At 55.3% G+C, this 14835-nt stretch overlaps 1 protein-coding gene across 1 annotated transcript; it reads left to right on the forward strand.

The window, feature by feature from the left end:
• The first annotated feature begins 7481 nt into the window (after positions 1–7481).
• On the forward strand, positions 7482–14144 carry SPEF1 (sperm flagellar 1). Its single transcript, XM_077782561.1, has 7 exons — positions 7482–7650; positions 7736–7847; positions 9023–9173; positions 9695–9743; positions 10913–10970; positions 12209–12314; positions 13813–14144. Exons 1-7 carry the CDS (start codon positions 7530–7532, stop codon positions 13957–13959), a joined length of 744 nt encoding a protein of 247 aa, XP_077638687.1. The 5' UTR covers positions 7482–7529; the 3' UTR covers positions 13960–14144.
• Positions 14145–14835: the final 691 nt, after the last annotated feature.

The raw sequence follows: 14835 nt of genomic DNA on the forward strand, positions 1-14835 counted from the left end.
TCCTGCGGGATGACCCCGCTATTCCCGTGGGATGACCCCACTAACCCATCAGGTTGATCCCCTAAATCCCACGGGATGACCCCGCTAATGCCGCGGGATGACCCCGCTATTCCTGCGGGATGACCCCACTAATCCTGTGGGATGACCCCACTAATCCATCAGGTTGATCCCCTAAATCCCGCGGGATGACCCCACTAATCCCATAGGATGACCCCGCTATTCCCGCGGGATGACCCCACTAATCCCGCGGGATGACCCCGCTAATCCCATGAGATGATCCCCTAAATCCTGTGGGATGACCCCGCTAATCCCATGAGATGATCCCCTAAATCCTGTGGGATGACCCCGCTAATCCCATGAGATGATCCCCTAAATCCCGCGGGATGACCCCGCTAATCCCATGAGATGATCCCCTAAATCCCGTGGGATGACCCCGCTAATCCCATGAGATGATCCCCTAAATCCCGCGGGATGACCCCGCTAATCCCGTGGGATGACCCCGCTAATCCCATTAGATGATCCCCTAAATTCCGCGGGATGACCCCGCTATTCCCACGGGATGACCCCGCTATTCCCACGGGATTACCCCGCTAATCCCACGGGATGACCCCGCTATTCCCACGGGATGACCCCGCTATTCCCACGGGATGACCCCGCTAATCCCGCGGGATGACCCCGCTAATCCCGCGGGATGACCCCGCTAATCCCGCGGGATGACCCCGCTAATCCCGCGGGATTACCCCACTATTCCCGCGGGATTACCCTACTATTCCCGCGGGATTACCCCGCTATTCCCGCGGGATGACCCCGCTATTCCCACGGGATGACCCCGCTAATCCTGCGGGATGACCCCGCTATTCCCGCGGGATGACCCCGCTATTCCCGCGGGGCGCCGGCACTGACCGCCGCCCTCGGGGGCAGTTTCTGGGCGCCAGGCCAGCCGGACAGCACGGACCACGGCCGCTGGGGCGGCGAGAGCTGCGCCCAGATCCACCCGGTGGGCTCGGGGCTCTGGAACGACCACAACTGCAACTTCAGCTTCCCCTGGGTGTGCCAGCGGGACCTCGGCGCCCCCTGAGCGTCCCCACCGCCCCGAGGAGAGCTGGGGGACGGGGGGTTGGGGGGTTTCTGTGAATTGTGGGGTGATCCCGTGAATCCTGGGTGATTCCTGGGTCCAGGGGGCGCAGATCCCTCCAGAACTGTGGGATGATCCCTCCAAAAGAATGCCATGATCCCACTCGGATCCAGGAGGTTCAGTCCCCCAGAAATCAGTGGGATGATCCCTCCCATCTTGTGGGATGACCCCTCCAAAACTGTGGGATGATCCTACTCAGATCCAAAAGGTTCAATCCCCCAAAAATCAGTGGGATGATCTTTCCCGTCCTGTGGGATGACCCCTCCAAAACTGTGGGATGATCCCCCTCGTATCCAGGAGGTTCAACCCCCCAGAAATCAGTGGGATGATCCCTCCCATCTTGTGGGATGATCCCCCTTGGATCCAGGAAGTTCCATCCCCCAAAATCAGTGGGATGATCCCTCCCATCCTGTGGGATGACCCCTCCAAAACTCTGGAATGATCCTACTCAGATCCAGGAGGTTCAATCCCCCAAATTCAGTGGGATGATCCCTCCGATTTTATGGGATGATCCCTCCAAAACTGTAGGATGGTCCCTCCAGAACTGTGAGGTGATCCCTCCAAAAATCAGTGGAAGGGTCCCTCCCATCCTGTGGGATGATCCCTCCAAAAGAATGCCATGATCCCACTTGGATCCAGGAGGTTCAATCCCCCAAAAATCTGTGGGATGATCCTACTCGGATCCAGGAAGTTCAATTCTCCAAAAATCAGTGGTTTGTGGGATGATCCCAGTCCTATCCAGGAGGTTCAATCCCCCAGAAATCAGTGGGATGATCCCTCCAAAACTGTGGGATGATCCCCCTCAGATCCAGGAGGTTCAGTCCCACAAAAATCAGTGGGGTGATCCCTCCAAAACTGTGGGATGATCCTGCTTGGATCTAGGACGTTCAACCCCCCAAAAATCAGCGGGATGATCCCTCCCATCCTGTGGGATGATCCCTCCAAAACTGTGGAATGATCCTACTCAGATCCAAGAGCTTCAATCCCCCAAATTCAGTGGGATGATCCCAGTCCTATCCAGGAGCTACAATCCCCCAAAAATCAGCGGGATGATTCCCTCCCATCCTGTGGGATGACCCCTCCAAAACTGTGGGATGATCCTACTCGGATCCAGAAAGTTCAATTCCCCAAAAATCAGTGGTTTGTGGGATGATCCCAGTCCTATCCAGGAGCTACAATCCCCCAAAAATCAGTGGGATGATCCCTCCAAAACTGTGGGATGATCCCCCCAAAACTGTGGGATGATCCCCCTCAGATCCAGGAGCTTCAATCCCCCAAAAATCAGCGGGATGATCCCTCCCATCCTGTGGGATGATCCCTCCAAAACTGTGGGATGATACCACTCATATCTAAGAGGCTCAATCCCCCAAAAAATTAATGGGACGATCCCTCCAAAAATATTCAGTGGGACCATCCCCCATATCCAGTGGGATCATCCCCCCTATTTAGGGATCTCACCCCCCCTCCCCAATCCACAGGGATTGTTCCCCCTATTTAGGGGATTCATCCCCCATATCCAGGGATCTCATTCCCCATATCCAGTGGGATCATTGCCCTTATTGAGGGATCTCATCCCCCACATCCAAGAGGTTCATCCCCCTTATCCAGTGGGATAACTGCCCCTATTGAGGGATCGATCCCCCAAAACCATTTGGATCATCTCCCCTTATCCAGGGATATCATCCCCCCAAACCTCTGGGATTATCCCCCAATCCAGTGGGATCTCATCCCCCAATCCAGTGGGATTATCCCCCAAAACCATTGGGATCATCTCCCCTTATCCAGGGATCTCATCCCCCCAAACCTCTGGGATTATCCCCCAATCCAGTGGGATCTCATCCCCCAAAACCAGTGGGATCATCCCCCCTTATCCATTGGGATCTCATCCCTCAAAACCATTGGGATCAATCCCCCAAAACCAGTGGGATCACCACTCCTATATCCAGGGATTTTATCCCCCAAAACCTGTGGATTATCCCCCAGTCCAGTGGGATTTATCCCCCAAAACCAGTGGGATTTATCCCCTAAAACCATTGGGATCATCCCCCCTTATCCAGGGATCTCATCCCCCAAAACAAGTGGGATCTCATCCCCCAAAACCAGTGGGATCAATCCCCCAAAACCAGTGGAATCAATCCCCCATATCCAGGGAATTTATCCCCCAAAACCTGTGGGATTATCCCCCAATCCAGTGGAATCATTGCCCCTATTGAGGGATCAATACCCCAAAACCATTGGGATCATCTCCCCTTATCCAGATATCTCATCCCCCCAGACCTCTGGGATTATCCCCCAATCCAATGGGGATCAATCCCCCAATCCAGTGGGATTTATCCCCCAAAACCAGTGGGATTTATCCCCTAAAACCAGTGGGATTATCCCCCAATCCAATGGTATTATCCCCCAAAACCATTGGGATCATCTCCCCTGATCCAGGGATCTCATCCCCACAAACCTCTGGGATTATCCCCCAATCCAGTGGGATTTATCCCCCAAAACCAGTGGGATTTATCCCCTAAAACCAGTGGGATTATCCCCCAATCCAGTGGGATTATCCCCCAAAACCATTGGGATCATCTCCCCTGATCCAGGGATCTCATCCCCACAAACCTCTGGGATTATCCCCCAATCCAATGGGGATCAATCCCCCAAAACCAGTGGGATTTATCCCCCAAAACCAGTGGGATTTATCCCCTAAAACCAGTGGGATTATCCCCCAATCCAGTGGGATTATCCCCCAAAACCATTGGGATCATCTCCCCTGATCCAGGGATCTCATCCCCACAAACCTCTGGGATTATCCCCCAATCCAGTGGGATTTATCCCCCAAAACCAGGGGGATTTATCCCCCAAAACCCGTGGGATTTATCCCCTAAAACCAGTGGGATTATCCCCCAATCCAGTGGGATTATCCCCCAAAACCATTGGGATCATCTCCCCTGATCCAGGGATCTCATCCCCACAAACCTCTGGGATTATCCCCCAAAACCAGTGGGATTGATCCCCCAATCCAGTGGGATCTCATCCCCCAATCCAGTGGGATTTATCCCCCTTATCCCTTGGGATCACCCCTCCTTTCTCCTGTCCCAAATCCCGGTGTCACCCCCGCCATGACCCCAAATCTGTCCCCGACTGAAGTGTCCCCTCCCCCCCCCACCCCCAAATAGGGGACGCCCCCCTCAAATTAAGCACGGCTGAGCAGAGAATAAATGGCTTTATATAACAAAAAAGAAGGCAAAAAAACCCCAAAAATACAACAAAATAATCCCCAGATTGCCCCAGATTACACCCAAAATAATCCCAAAATATTCCTCAACTAACCCCCCCCAAAAAAAACCATAAAAATCACTAAAACAAATCCAAACAAGGCCAAAATCACCCCTAAATAATAATAAAAAAACATAAAATACCCAAAAAAACCCAAAGAGGCCCAAAATAGTCCCCCAAGACACCTCAAATCCCCTCAAAATATACCAAACTCAAACAACTTCAAAATAACTCCCTACAGCCCACAAAATAGCCAAAAAATAATTTAAAAAAAAAAAAAAAAAAAAAAAACAAACCTGAAACAAACACCAAAAAACAAACCAATTCCAAATAACCCCAAAATAGCTGGGAAAAAAAAAGAAAAAAAAGAAACAAAAAAAGTAAAAAAAAAAAGAAACAAAATAATCTAAAATACCCCTAAAATGGAGTGAGGAAAGAAGAAAAAAGGGGGAAATAAAAAGGGGGGAATAAAAGGGGGAAGAAATGGGGGGGAAAGGGCAGAAAAAAACGGAGAAAAGGGAAAAAGAAATGGGAAAGGAGGAATAAACGGGGGGAAAAAAGGGATGAAAAAGGGAAAAAAGGGTTGGCAAAAGAGAGGGAAAAGGGGGAAAAAAGGGGGGAAATAAAAGGGGGAATAAAAAGGGGGAAATTAAAAAGGGGAAATGAAAAGGGAGGAAATAAAAGGGAGGAAATAAAAGGGGGGGACTAAAAAAGCGGGACTAAAAAGGGCCGCTGCTTTTATGAAAAACTGAAGGCGGTGCCAGCCAATGGGAACGCGGGGATAGGGAGGAGCGGAAGGTGATTGGTTAAAAAGGTGATTGGCGGGGTATGCAGCCAATAGGAGAGCGAGGAGGGTGGAGCTGGAGGAAGTGCGGAAGTACTCGGTGCGTGGCTAAAGGAGAGCGGGGCGGGGCCGGATGATTGACGGGAGGGGCAGCCAATTGGAGGCTGGAATGGAGTAGAGAGGCGGGGTTATAGGAAGGGGCGGGGCTTAACGCGCTGCGAGGCGCGGGGGGCGAAGGGGGAGGAAGTGGTGGGGATATTTTAGGGGGGATTTTGGGGACACGGCCCAGCCAAGGTGGGGGACATGGGTGGGGAAGGGACAAGGAGGGGGTGGGAGTTGAGAACCCCCACAAGTGCAGGGGAGGGGCGGTTCTTCCTGAGGGGGGTCACATTCACCAACATAACAACCGGGCCCTGGTCTGAGGGGTCACTGTCACCTCCATGTCTCATCCCAGTGTCCATATCCCCATCCCAGTGTCCATATCCATCCATGGCATCCATATCCTATCCCAGTGTCCATATCCCATGCCAGTGTCCATGTCCTATCCCAATGTCCATATCTGATCCCAGTGTCCATATCCCCATCCCAATGTCCATATCTCATACATGGTCTCCATATCCCACAGCAGTGTCCATAACCCATCCATGATGTCCATGTCCCATCCATGGTGTCCCTACCCCATCCCAATGTCCACATCCCATCTATGATGCCCATAGCCCATCCATGCTGTCCATATTCCATGCCAGTGTCCAAATCCTGTCCCTGCTGTCCATGTTCTATCCCAATGTCCATATCTGATCCTGGTGTCCATATCCCCATCCATGGTGTCCATATCCCACCGCAGTGTCCATATCCCACCACAGTCTCCATATCCCATTCATGGTGTCCATATCCCATCCCCATGTCCATAACCCACCACAGTGTCCATATCCCATTTCAATATCCATATCCCACCCATGGGGTCCATGTCCCATCCCAGTGTCCATATCCCATCCCAGTGTCCATATCCCACCCATGGTGTTCATATCCCATCCCAATGTCTATATCCCATCCCAATATCCATATCCCACCCATGCTGTCCATGTCCCATTCCCAGTGTCCATATCCCATCCCAATGTCCATATCCCATCCCAGTGTCCATATCCCACCCATGGTATTCATATCCCATCCCAATGTCTATATCCCATCCCAATATCCATATCCATCCATGGTGTCCATGTCCCATTCCCAGTATCCATATCCCATCCCAGTGTCCGTATCCCATCCCAGTGTCCATATCCCACCCATGGTGTTCATATCCCATCCCAATATCCATATCCATCCATGGTGTCCATGTCCCATTCCCAGTATCCGTATCCCATCCCAATGTCCATATCCCATCCCAATGTCCATATCCCACCCATGCTGTCCGTATCCAATCCCAGCGTCCATATCCCACCCCAAAGCTGGTATCCCATCCCGGTGTTCATATCCCACCCCATTTCCATGGCAACAGCACGCATTCCCGCAGGCCCCACTTCTATTATCATGACAACGGGGACGCTCCCATTAAGCCCCGCCCCCGTTGCCATGGCAGCGGAGACGCTCCCTTTAAGCCCCGCCCCTTTACCATGACAACAGGACGCTCCCGTTAAGCCCCGCCCCCGTTGCCATGGCAGCGCGGACGCTCCAGTTAAACCCCGCCCCGTTACCATGACAACGGGACGCTCTCCTTAAGCCCCGCCCCGTTGCCATGGCAGCGGAGACGCTCCCGTTAAGCCCCGCCCCCGTTACCATGACAACGGGACGCTCCCGTTAAGCCCCCGCCCCCGTTGCCATGACAACTAGGACGCTCCCATTAAGCCCCGCCCCGTTGCCATGCCAGCGGTACGCACCCCTTAAGCCCCGCCCCCGTTGCCATGGCAGTGCGGACGCTCAGCTCAGGTCCCGCCCCCGTTGCCATGGCAGCGGAGACGCTCCCATTAAGCCCCTCCCCGTTGCCATGGCAGCGGAGACGCTCCCGTTAAACCCCGCCCCCGTTACCATGGCAGCGCGGACGCTCCAGTTAAGCCCCGCCCCCGTTGCCATGACAGCGCGGACGCTCCCGTTAAGCCCCGCCCCCGTTGCCATGACAACGGGACGCTCCCGTTAAGCCCCGCCCCGTTGCCATGGCAGCGCGGACGCTCCCGTTAAGCCCCGCCCCGTTGCCATGACAACGGGACGCTCCCGTTAAGCCCCGCCCTAGTTACCATGACAACGGGACGCTCCCGTTAAGCCCCGCCCCCGTTGCCATGGCAGTGCGGACGCTCAGCTCAGGCCCCGCCCCCGTTGCCATGGCAGCGGGGACGCTGCGGCCGGGCCCTGATGGCGGCCGAGGGGCCGGAGCCGGGCCCGGACTCGTCGCTGGTGTCCCTGTACCGCTGGCTGGACACGGTGCCGCTGTCACGGCCGCGCAGGAACATCGCCCGCGACTTCAGCGACGGGGGTTGGCCTTGAGGGGACGCGGCGGGGTGGCCGGGGCGGGCTGTGGCCGTGGTGCCAGCCGCAGCGTGTCCCCGCTGTCCCCGCAGTGCTGGCGGCCGAGGTGGTGAAGTTCTTCTTCCCCTCGCTGGTGGAGATGCACAGCTTTGTCCCCACCAGCTCCACGGCGCAGAAAGTCGCCAACTGGGGCCACCTCAACAGGTAGGGACGGGTGCCACCAGCTCCGTGTCACTCCCCACGGCCCATCTGGGGTGGCCCCAGGTTGTCCCCACCTGTCCTGCGGGCGGTGTCGCCCCTGTTTGTCACCACCCGACAGCTCCGTGTGGCCACAGAGCCACGGTGGCGGGCTGCGGGTGGGGATTGGTGTCCCCCTGTGTCCCCCCGTGTCCCTCTGTGTCCCTGTGTCCCTCTGTGTCCTGTGTCCCCTGTCCCTCTGTCACCTCCCCCGGGTGTTCCACTGATCCCAAGTTTCAGGGAAGTGCTGAGTAACCTGAATTTTTGGCGCCTGGAGATGATTCAGGCACTGGATCTCCATGTGTCCCCTTGTGTCCCTTTGTGTCCCCATGTGTCCCTCTGTGTCCTGTGTCTGTCTGTCACCACCCCAGGTGTTCAATCAATCCCAAATTTCAGGAAAGTGCTGAGTAAGCTGATTTTTTGGCTCTCAGAGATGATCCAAACATTGGATCTCCCTGTATCCCCCAGTGTCCCTCTGTGTCCCCATGTGTCCCGTGTCCCCCTGTGTCCCCCCGTGACCCCCCGTGTCCCTCTGTCACCACTCCCAGTGTTCAATCGATCCCAAATTTCAGGAAAGTGCTGAGTAAGGTGAATTTTTGGCTCTCAGAGATGATCCAGGTGCTGGATCCTCCTGTGTCCCCCTGTGTCCCTCTGTGTCCTGTGTCCCTCTGTCACCACCCCGGCTGTTCCATCAATCCCAAAATTCAGGAACGTGCTGAGTAAGGTGGCTCCCAAGGATGATCCAGGCACTGGATCCTCCTGTGTCCCCCTGTGTCCCTCTGGGTCCCTGTGTCACCACTCCAGGTGTTCCATCGATCCCAAATTCCAGGAAAGTGCTGAGTAACCTGAATTTTTTGCTCCCCGAATTCTTGGTTCCCTGAATTTTTGGATCCAGGTGCTGGATCTCCCTGTGTCCCACTGTGTCCCTCTGTCCCCCGTGTCCCTCTGTGTCCCTCTGTCACCTCCCCCGGGCGTTCCACTGATCCCAAATTTCAGGGAAGTGCTGAGTAACCTGAATTTTTGGCGCCTGGAGATGATCCAGGTGCTGGATCTCCCTGTGTCCCACTGTGTCCCTCCATCCCCCGTGTCCCTCTGTGTCCCTGTGTCACCTCCCCGGGTGTTCCATCGATCCCAAATTCCAGGAAAGTGCTGAGCAAGCTGAACCTGCGGCTCCCGGAGGAGATGATCCAGGCGCTGGTGCGGAGCCGGCCGGGAACGGCCGAGCAGCTCCTGCAGCTCCTGAGGGCCAAAATCCTCCAGAAGCAGAGGAACACCAAGGGAGGCGTTGGGAAGGTGAGGAAATCCCAAAAATGGTGAGGAAATCCTAAAAATGAGGAATTCCTGGGAATGGGAATCCCGGGAAAGGTTGGATATCGGGGTTCTGGATGGGATAGGGGAATGATCCATGGGTGGGATTTAGGGTTGTTCCCAACAGAAATAATTCTTGGGTTCTGATCTGAGCCAGGCTGGGAGAGCTGGGAATGTTACCCGGGAGAAGGGAAAATTCCAGGGAATGCTCAGAGTGCCTGGAGGGGCTCCAGGAGAGCTGGAGAGGGACTGGGGACAAGGGACAGAGGGACAGGAGCCAGGGAATGGCTCCCAGTGGGAAAGGGGAGCTTGGGCTGGGATCTTGGCAAGGAATTCCTGGCTGGGCTGGAATTCCCAGATTTGCTGGGGCTGCCCCTGGATCCCTGGAGTGCCCAAGGCCAGGTTGGGGTCACCGGGGCTGGTGGCAGGGTGTGTCCCAGGTGTGTCCCAGGTGTGTCCCAGGTGTGTCCCAGGTGTGTCCCAGGGGTTTTCCTGCTTCTCCTCAGCCCCCAGCGGAGCCGGCAGCGCTGGATGAGGGCGGGTACCTGGACACAGGTAAGGGATGGGGGGTAAAGGATCCCCAAATCCCCAACTGGGACTTTTTGGGGTCCCTGAGAGGGGACAGAAGTGTCTGGGCAGGTGATCCCATCCATCCATCCATCATCCATCCATCATCCATCCATCATCCATCATCCATCCATCATCCATCCATCATCCATCCATCCATCCATCCATCCATCCATCATCCATCATCCATCCATCCATCCATCATCCATCCATCATCCATCCATCATCCATCATCCATCCATCATCCATCCATCATCCATCCATCATCCATCCATCATCCATCATCCATCCATCATCCATCATCCATCATCCATCATCCATCCATCCATCCATCCATCATCCATCATCCATCCATCCATCCATCATCCATCCATCATCCATCCATCCATCCATCCATCATCCATCCATCATCCATCCATCCATCCATCCATCCATCCATCCATCCATCATCCATCCATCCATCCATCCATCATCCATCATCCATCCATCATCCATCATCCATCATCCATCCATCCATCCATCCATCCATCCATCATCCATCATCCATCCATCCATCCATCATCCATCCATCATCCATCCATCATCCATCATCCATCCATCATCCATCCATCCATCCATCCATCCATCCATCATCCATCCATCCATCCATCCATCCATCCATCATCCATCATCCATCCATCCATCCATCATCCATCCATCATCCATCCATCATCCATCCATCCATCCATCCATCCATCATCCATCCATCCATCATCCATCCATCATCCATCCATCCATCCATCATCCATCCATCATCCATCCATCATCCATCCATCCATCCATCCATCCATCATCCATCATCCATCCATCATCCATCCATCCATCCATCCATCCATCCATCATCCATCCATCCATCCATCCATCCATCATCCATCCATCATCCATCATCCATCCATCCATCCATCATCCATCCATCATCCATCCATCATCCATCCATCCATCCATCCATCCATCATCCATCATCCATCCATCCATCCATCATCCATCCATCCATCCATCATCCATCATCCATCATCCATCCATCCATCCATCCATCCATCCATCCATCCATCCATCCATCATCCATCATCCATCCATCCGTCCGTCCGTCCGTCCGTCCATCCCGTTGGGTTTTCCAGGCCAGCCCAAGCTCCACAGTGATCTGGGAAGGGGCTGCAGCCAGGAGAGCGCTGACAGGTGAGGGCTGGGCAGGGCACGGGGCCCTTTTGGGGTCAGGGGGTCTTTTTGGGGTCACTGTGGGAGTCAGGGGGTCCCTGTGGGGTTTGGGGTCCCTGTGGTGGTTTGGGGTCACTGTGAGGGTTTGGGGTCCTTGTGGGGTTTGGGGTCTCTGTGGGGTTTGGGGTCCTTGTGGGGTTTGGGGTCTCTGTGAGGGTTTGGGGGGGTCACTGTGGGGTTTTGGGGTCCCTGTGGTGGTTTGGGGGGGTCACTCTGGGGTTTGGGGTCACTGTGGGGTTTGGGATCACTGTGGTGGTTTGGGGTCACTGCGGGTTTTGAGGTCACTGTGGGGTTTGGGGTCACTGTGGGAGTCAGGGGGTCCCTGTGGGGTTTGGGGTCACTGTGGATTTTGGGGTCACTGTGGGGTTTGGGGTCCCTGTGGGGTTTGGGGTCACTGCCGTGTTTTGGGGGTCCCTGAGGGGGGTCACGGGACCTTTGTGGTGTTGGGGGTGTCCCCATGGGAGTTTGGCTTCTCTGTGGGGTTTGGCGTCATCGTGAAGGTTTGGGGGGGTCCCTGTGGGGTTTGGGGTGTCCCCATGGGGGTTTGGGGTCTCTGTGATGATTTGGGGTCACTGTGGGGTTTGGGGTGTCCCCATGGGGGTTTGGGGTCACTGTGATGATTTGGGGTCACTGTGGGGTTTGGGGTGTCCCCATGGGGGTTTGGTGTCACTGTGAGGGTTTGGGGTGTCCCCATGGGGGTCAGGGCATCCCCCTTTGGCTCTTGGGGTCCTTGTGTGGGTCAGGGATTCACTCTGGGGTTTGGGTGTCCCCGAGTGTCCCCTGGGTGTCCCCTGGGTGTCCCCACGGGAGATCAGGACATTCCCGTGGGATCTGGGGACAGGATTTGGGGACAGGATTTGGGGACAGGATTTGGGGATGGGATTTGGGGACATCCCCTCGGGGGGTGGCACAAGGAGGGCTCAGCGCTGTCCCCACGGGAGATCACGACATTCCCACGGGATTTGGGGACAGGATTTGGGGACAGGATTTGGGGACAGGATTTGGGGACAGGATTTGGGGACATCCCGAGCCGCAGGGAGGGCTCAGCGCTGTCCCCACGGGAGATCAGGACATTCCCACGGGATTTGGGGACAGGATTTGGGGACAGGATTTGGGGACAGGATTTGGGGACAGGATCTGGGGACATCCCGAGCCGCAGGGAGGGCTCAGCGCTGTGTCCCCCCGTGTCCCCGCGGCAGGGCGGTGGCAGTGCCAGCGCAGCAGCCCGGGGGTGGCCCTGGGGACATGCGACAGCAGCTGGCGGACCGCGAGCAGGCGCTGCAGCTGGCGCGGGACACGATCCAGGTGAGCCCATCCCAAATCCCGGATCCGCGGCGACATCCCGGGGGACACGCGCGACACTGTGGCACTGTCCTGTCCCCCCTTCCCGCCTTGTCCCGGGTTTGTTCCGTCCCCCTCTCCCGGCTTTTCCCGGCTCCTCCTTCCCTAAAATTTTCTTTATCCTCCTTCCCGGATTTTCCCGGTTTTTCCCTGTTCCCTTCCCCTATTTTTCCCGGTTTTTCCCGGTTTTCCCCTGTTCCCCTCCCCTATTTTTCCCGGTTTTTCCCGGTTTTCCCCTGTCTCCTTCCCTGGTTTTTCCCGTTTTTTCCCGGCTTTTCCGGTTTTCCCCTGTCTCCTTTCCCGTTTTTTTTCCAGCTTTTCCCGGTTTTCCCCTGTTCCCTTCCCCTATTTTTCCCGGCTTTTCCCGGCTTTTCCCGGTTTTTCTTGTCTTTTCCCTGTTCTCCACTGTCCCTTTTCCCGGTTTTTCCCAGTTTTTCCCAGTTTTTCCCAGTTTTTTCCCGGCTTTTCCCGGCTTTTCCCGGCTTTTCCCTGTTCCCCTTTCAAACTTTTCCGTGTCCCCTATTCCCGGCTTTTCCCTGTCCCCTATTCCCGGCTTTTCCCTGTCCCTTCTTCCCTAAAATTTCCTGTTTTTCCCAGCTTTTCCCGGTTTTTCCCTGCCCCCCCTCCTCCCTCCCCCCCAATCCTGTTTTATCCCAGTCCTTCCTTCCCTAAAATTTTCCTCGTCCTCCTGGGACAAGGGTATGGGGATTTGGGGATTTTGGGGTTTGCGGATTTGGGGGTTTGGGGATTTCGGGATTTTGGGGTTTTGAGATTTCAGTATTTCGGGGTTTGGGGGCTTGGGGGTTTGGGGATTTTGGAATTTCGGTATCTTAGGATATAGGATTTGGGATTTGGGATTTGGGATTTGGGGTTTTGGGGATTTTGGGGTTTAGGGGTTTTGGGATTTCAGGATTTTGGGGGTTCAGGATTTCGGGATTTTGGGATTTTGATATTTCAGGATTTTGTGGTTTTGGGATTTGGGGATTTGGGGTTTTGCGGATTTTGGAGTTTTGGGATTTCAGGATTTTGGGGTTTTGAGTTCAGGAATTTTGGGATTTGGGGATTTTGGAGTTCTGGGGATTTAGGGCTTTTGGGGTTTTGGGATTTTGGGATTTTGAGGTTTTGAGATTTCAGGATTTCAGGGTTTTGGGGCTTGGGGGTTTGGGGATTTTGGAATTTCGGTATTTTAGGATTTAGGATTTGGGATTTGGGGATTTTGGGATTTTGGGGTTTTGAGATTTCAGGATTTCAGGGTTTTGGGGCTTGGGGGTTTGGGGATTTTGGAATTTCAGTATTTTAGGATTTAGGATTTGGGATTTGGGGATTTTAGGTTTTGTGGATTTTGGAGTTTTGGGATTTCAGGATTTTGGGGGTTCGGGATTTGGGGATTTTGGGGTTTTCGGATTTGGGGGATTTAGGGGGTTTAGGATTTGGGATTTTTTCCCCAATCCCGGTCCCGCAGATCCTGCAGGCCAAGGTGGGGCGGCTGGAGCAGCTCCTGCTCCTCAAGAACCTCCGCATCGACGACCTGAGCCGGCGGCTGCAGCAGCGGCGGGGCCCCGGCGACAGGGACAGCGAGCCCGAGAGGGGACAGGGACAGGGACACTGACCCGGGACAGGGACCCCGCCCCTGACCCGGGACAGGGACACCGTCGCCACCGCGGGGTGGCACCGCCGTGGTGGCTCCCGGTTGTTCCCAGTGGCCCCTGGTGGCCCCTGGTGGCCCTTGGTGGCCCTGGTGTGGCCTAGCTCGCCCCAAGTCCCGCACGGCTGCAATTAAAGGGTTGGATCTTGGCGGGGAGAGAGTGGCACTGAGGGGACACGGGGGACATTGGGGACATTGGGACATTGGGACATTGGGGACACTGGGGACATTGGGGACATTGGGGACACTGGGGACACTGGGGACACTGGGGACATTGGGGACACTGGGGACATTGGGGACATTGGGACACTGTGGGGACACTGGGGACATTGGGGACAATCTGGGGACATTGGGGACATTGGGGACATTGGGACACTGTGGGGACACTGGGGTCACTGTAGGGTCACTGGGGACACCATGGGGACACTGTGGGGACAGCACCTGGGACACTGTGGGACAATGGGGACACTGAGGACACCATGGGGACACTGTGAGGATGCCTTGGGGACACCTTGGGACATCGTGGGGATGCTTTGAGGACACCATGGGGACACCATAGGGATGCCTTGGGGACACCATGGGGACAATCTGGGGACACCATGGAGGCACCATGGGGGCATCATGGGGACATGCTGGGGACAATCTGGGGACACCATGGAGACACCATGGGGACAATCTGAGGACACCATGGGGACATTCTGGGGACACCATGGGGACATTCTGGGGACACCATGGGGATAATCTGAGGACACCATGGGGACATTCTGGGGACACCATGGGGACACCATGGGGACATTCTGGGGACACCATGGAGGCACCATGGGGTTGCTATGGGGACAC

This window comes from Lonchura striata, chromosome 4 (genome assembly GCF_046129695.1).
Source record: "Lonchura striata isolate bLonStr1 chromosome 4, bLonStr1.mat, whole genome shotgun sequence".
Lineage (NCBI taxonomy): Eukaryota > Metazoa > Chordata > Aves > Passeriformes > Estrildidae > Lonchura > Lonchura striata.

What these genes read in the sequence shown, in the direction of transcription:
- SPEF1 (XM_077782561.1), top strand. Translation starts at nt 7,530, where the DNA reads ATGGCGGCCGAGGGGCCGGAGCCGGGCCCGGACTCGTCGCTGGTGTCC. An exon ending in AACTGGGGCCACCTCAACAG is followed by an intron (nt 7,848 to 9,022) that starts GTAGGGACGGGT and finishes CCCAAATTCCAG; the next exon opens with GAAAGTGCTGAGCAAGCTGA. An exon ending in CCAAGGGAGGCGTTGGGAAG is followed by an intron (nt 9,174 to 9,694) that starts GTGAGGAAATCC and finishes GCTTCTCCTCAG; the next exon opens with CCCCCAGCGGAGCCGGCAGC.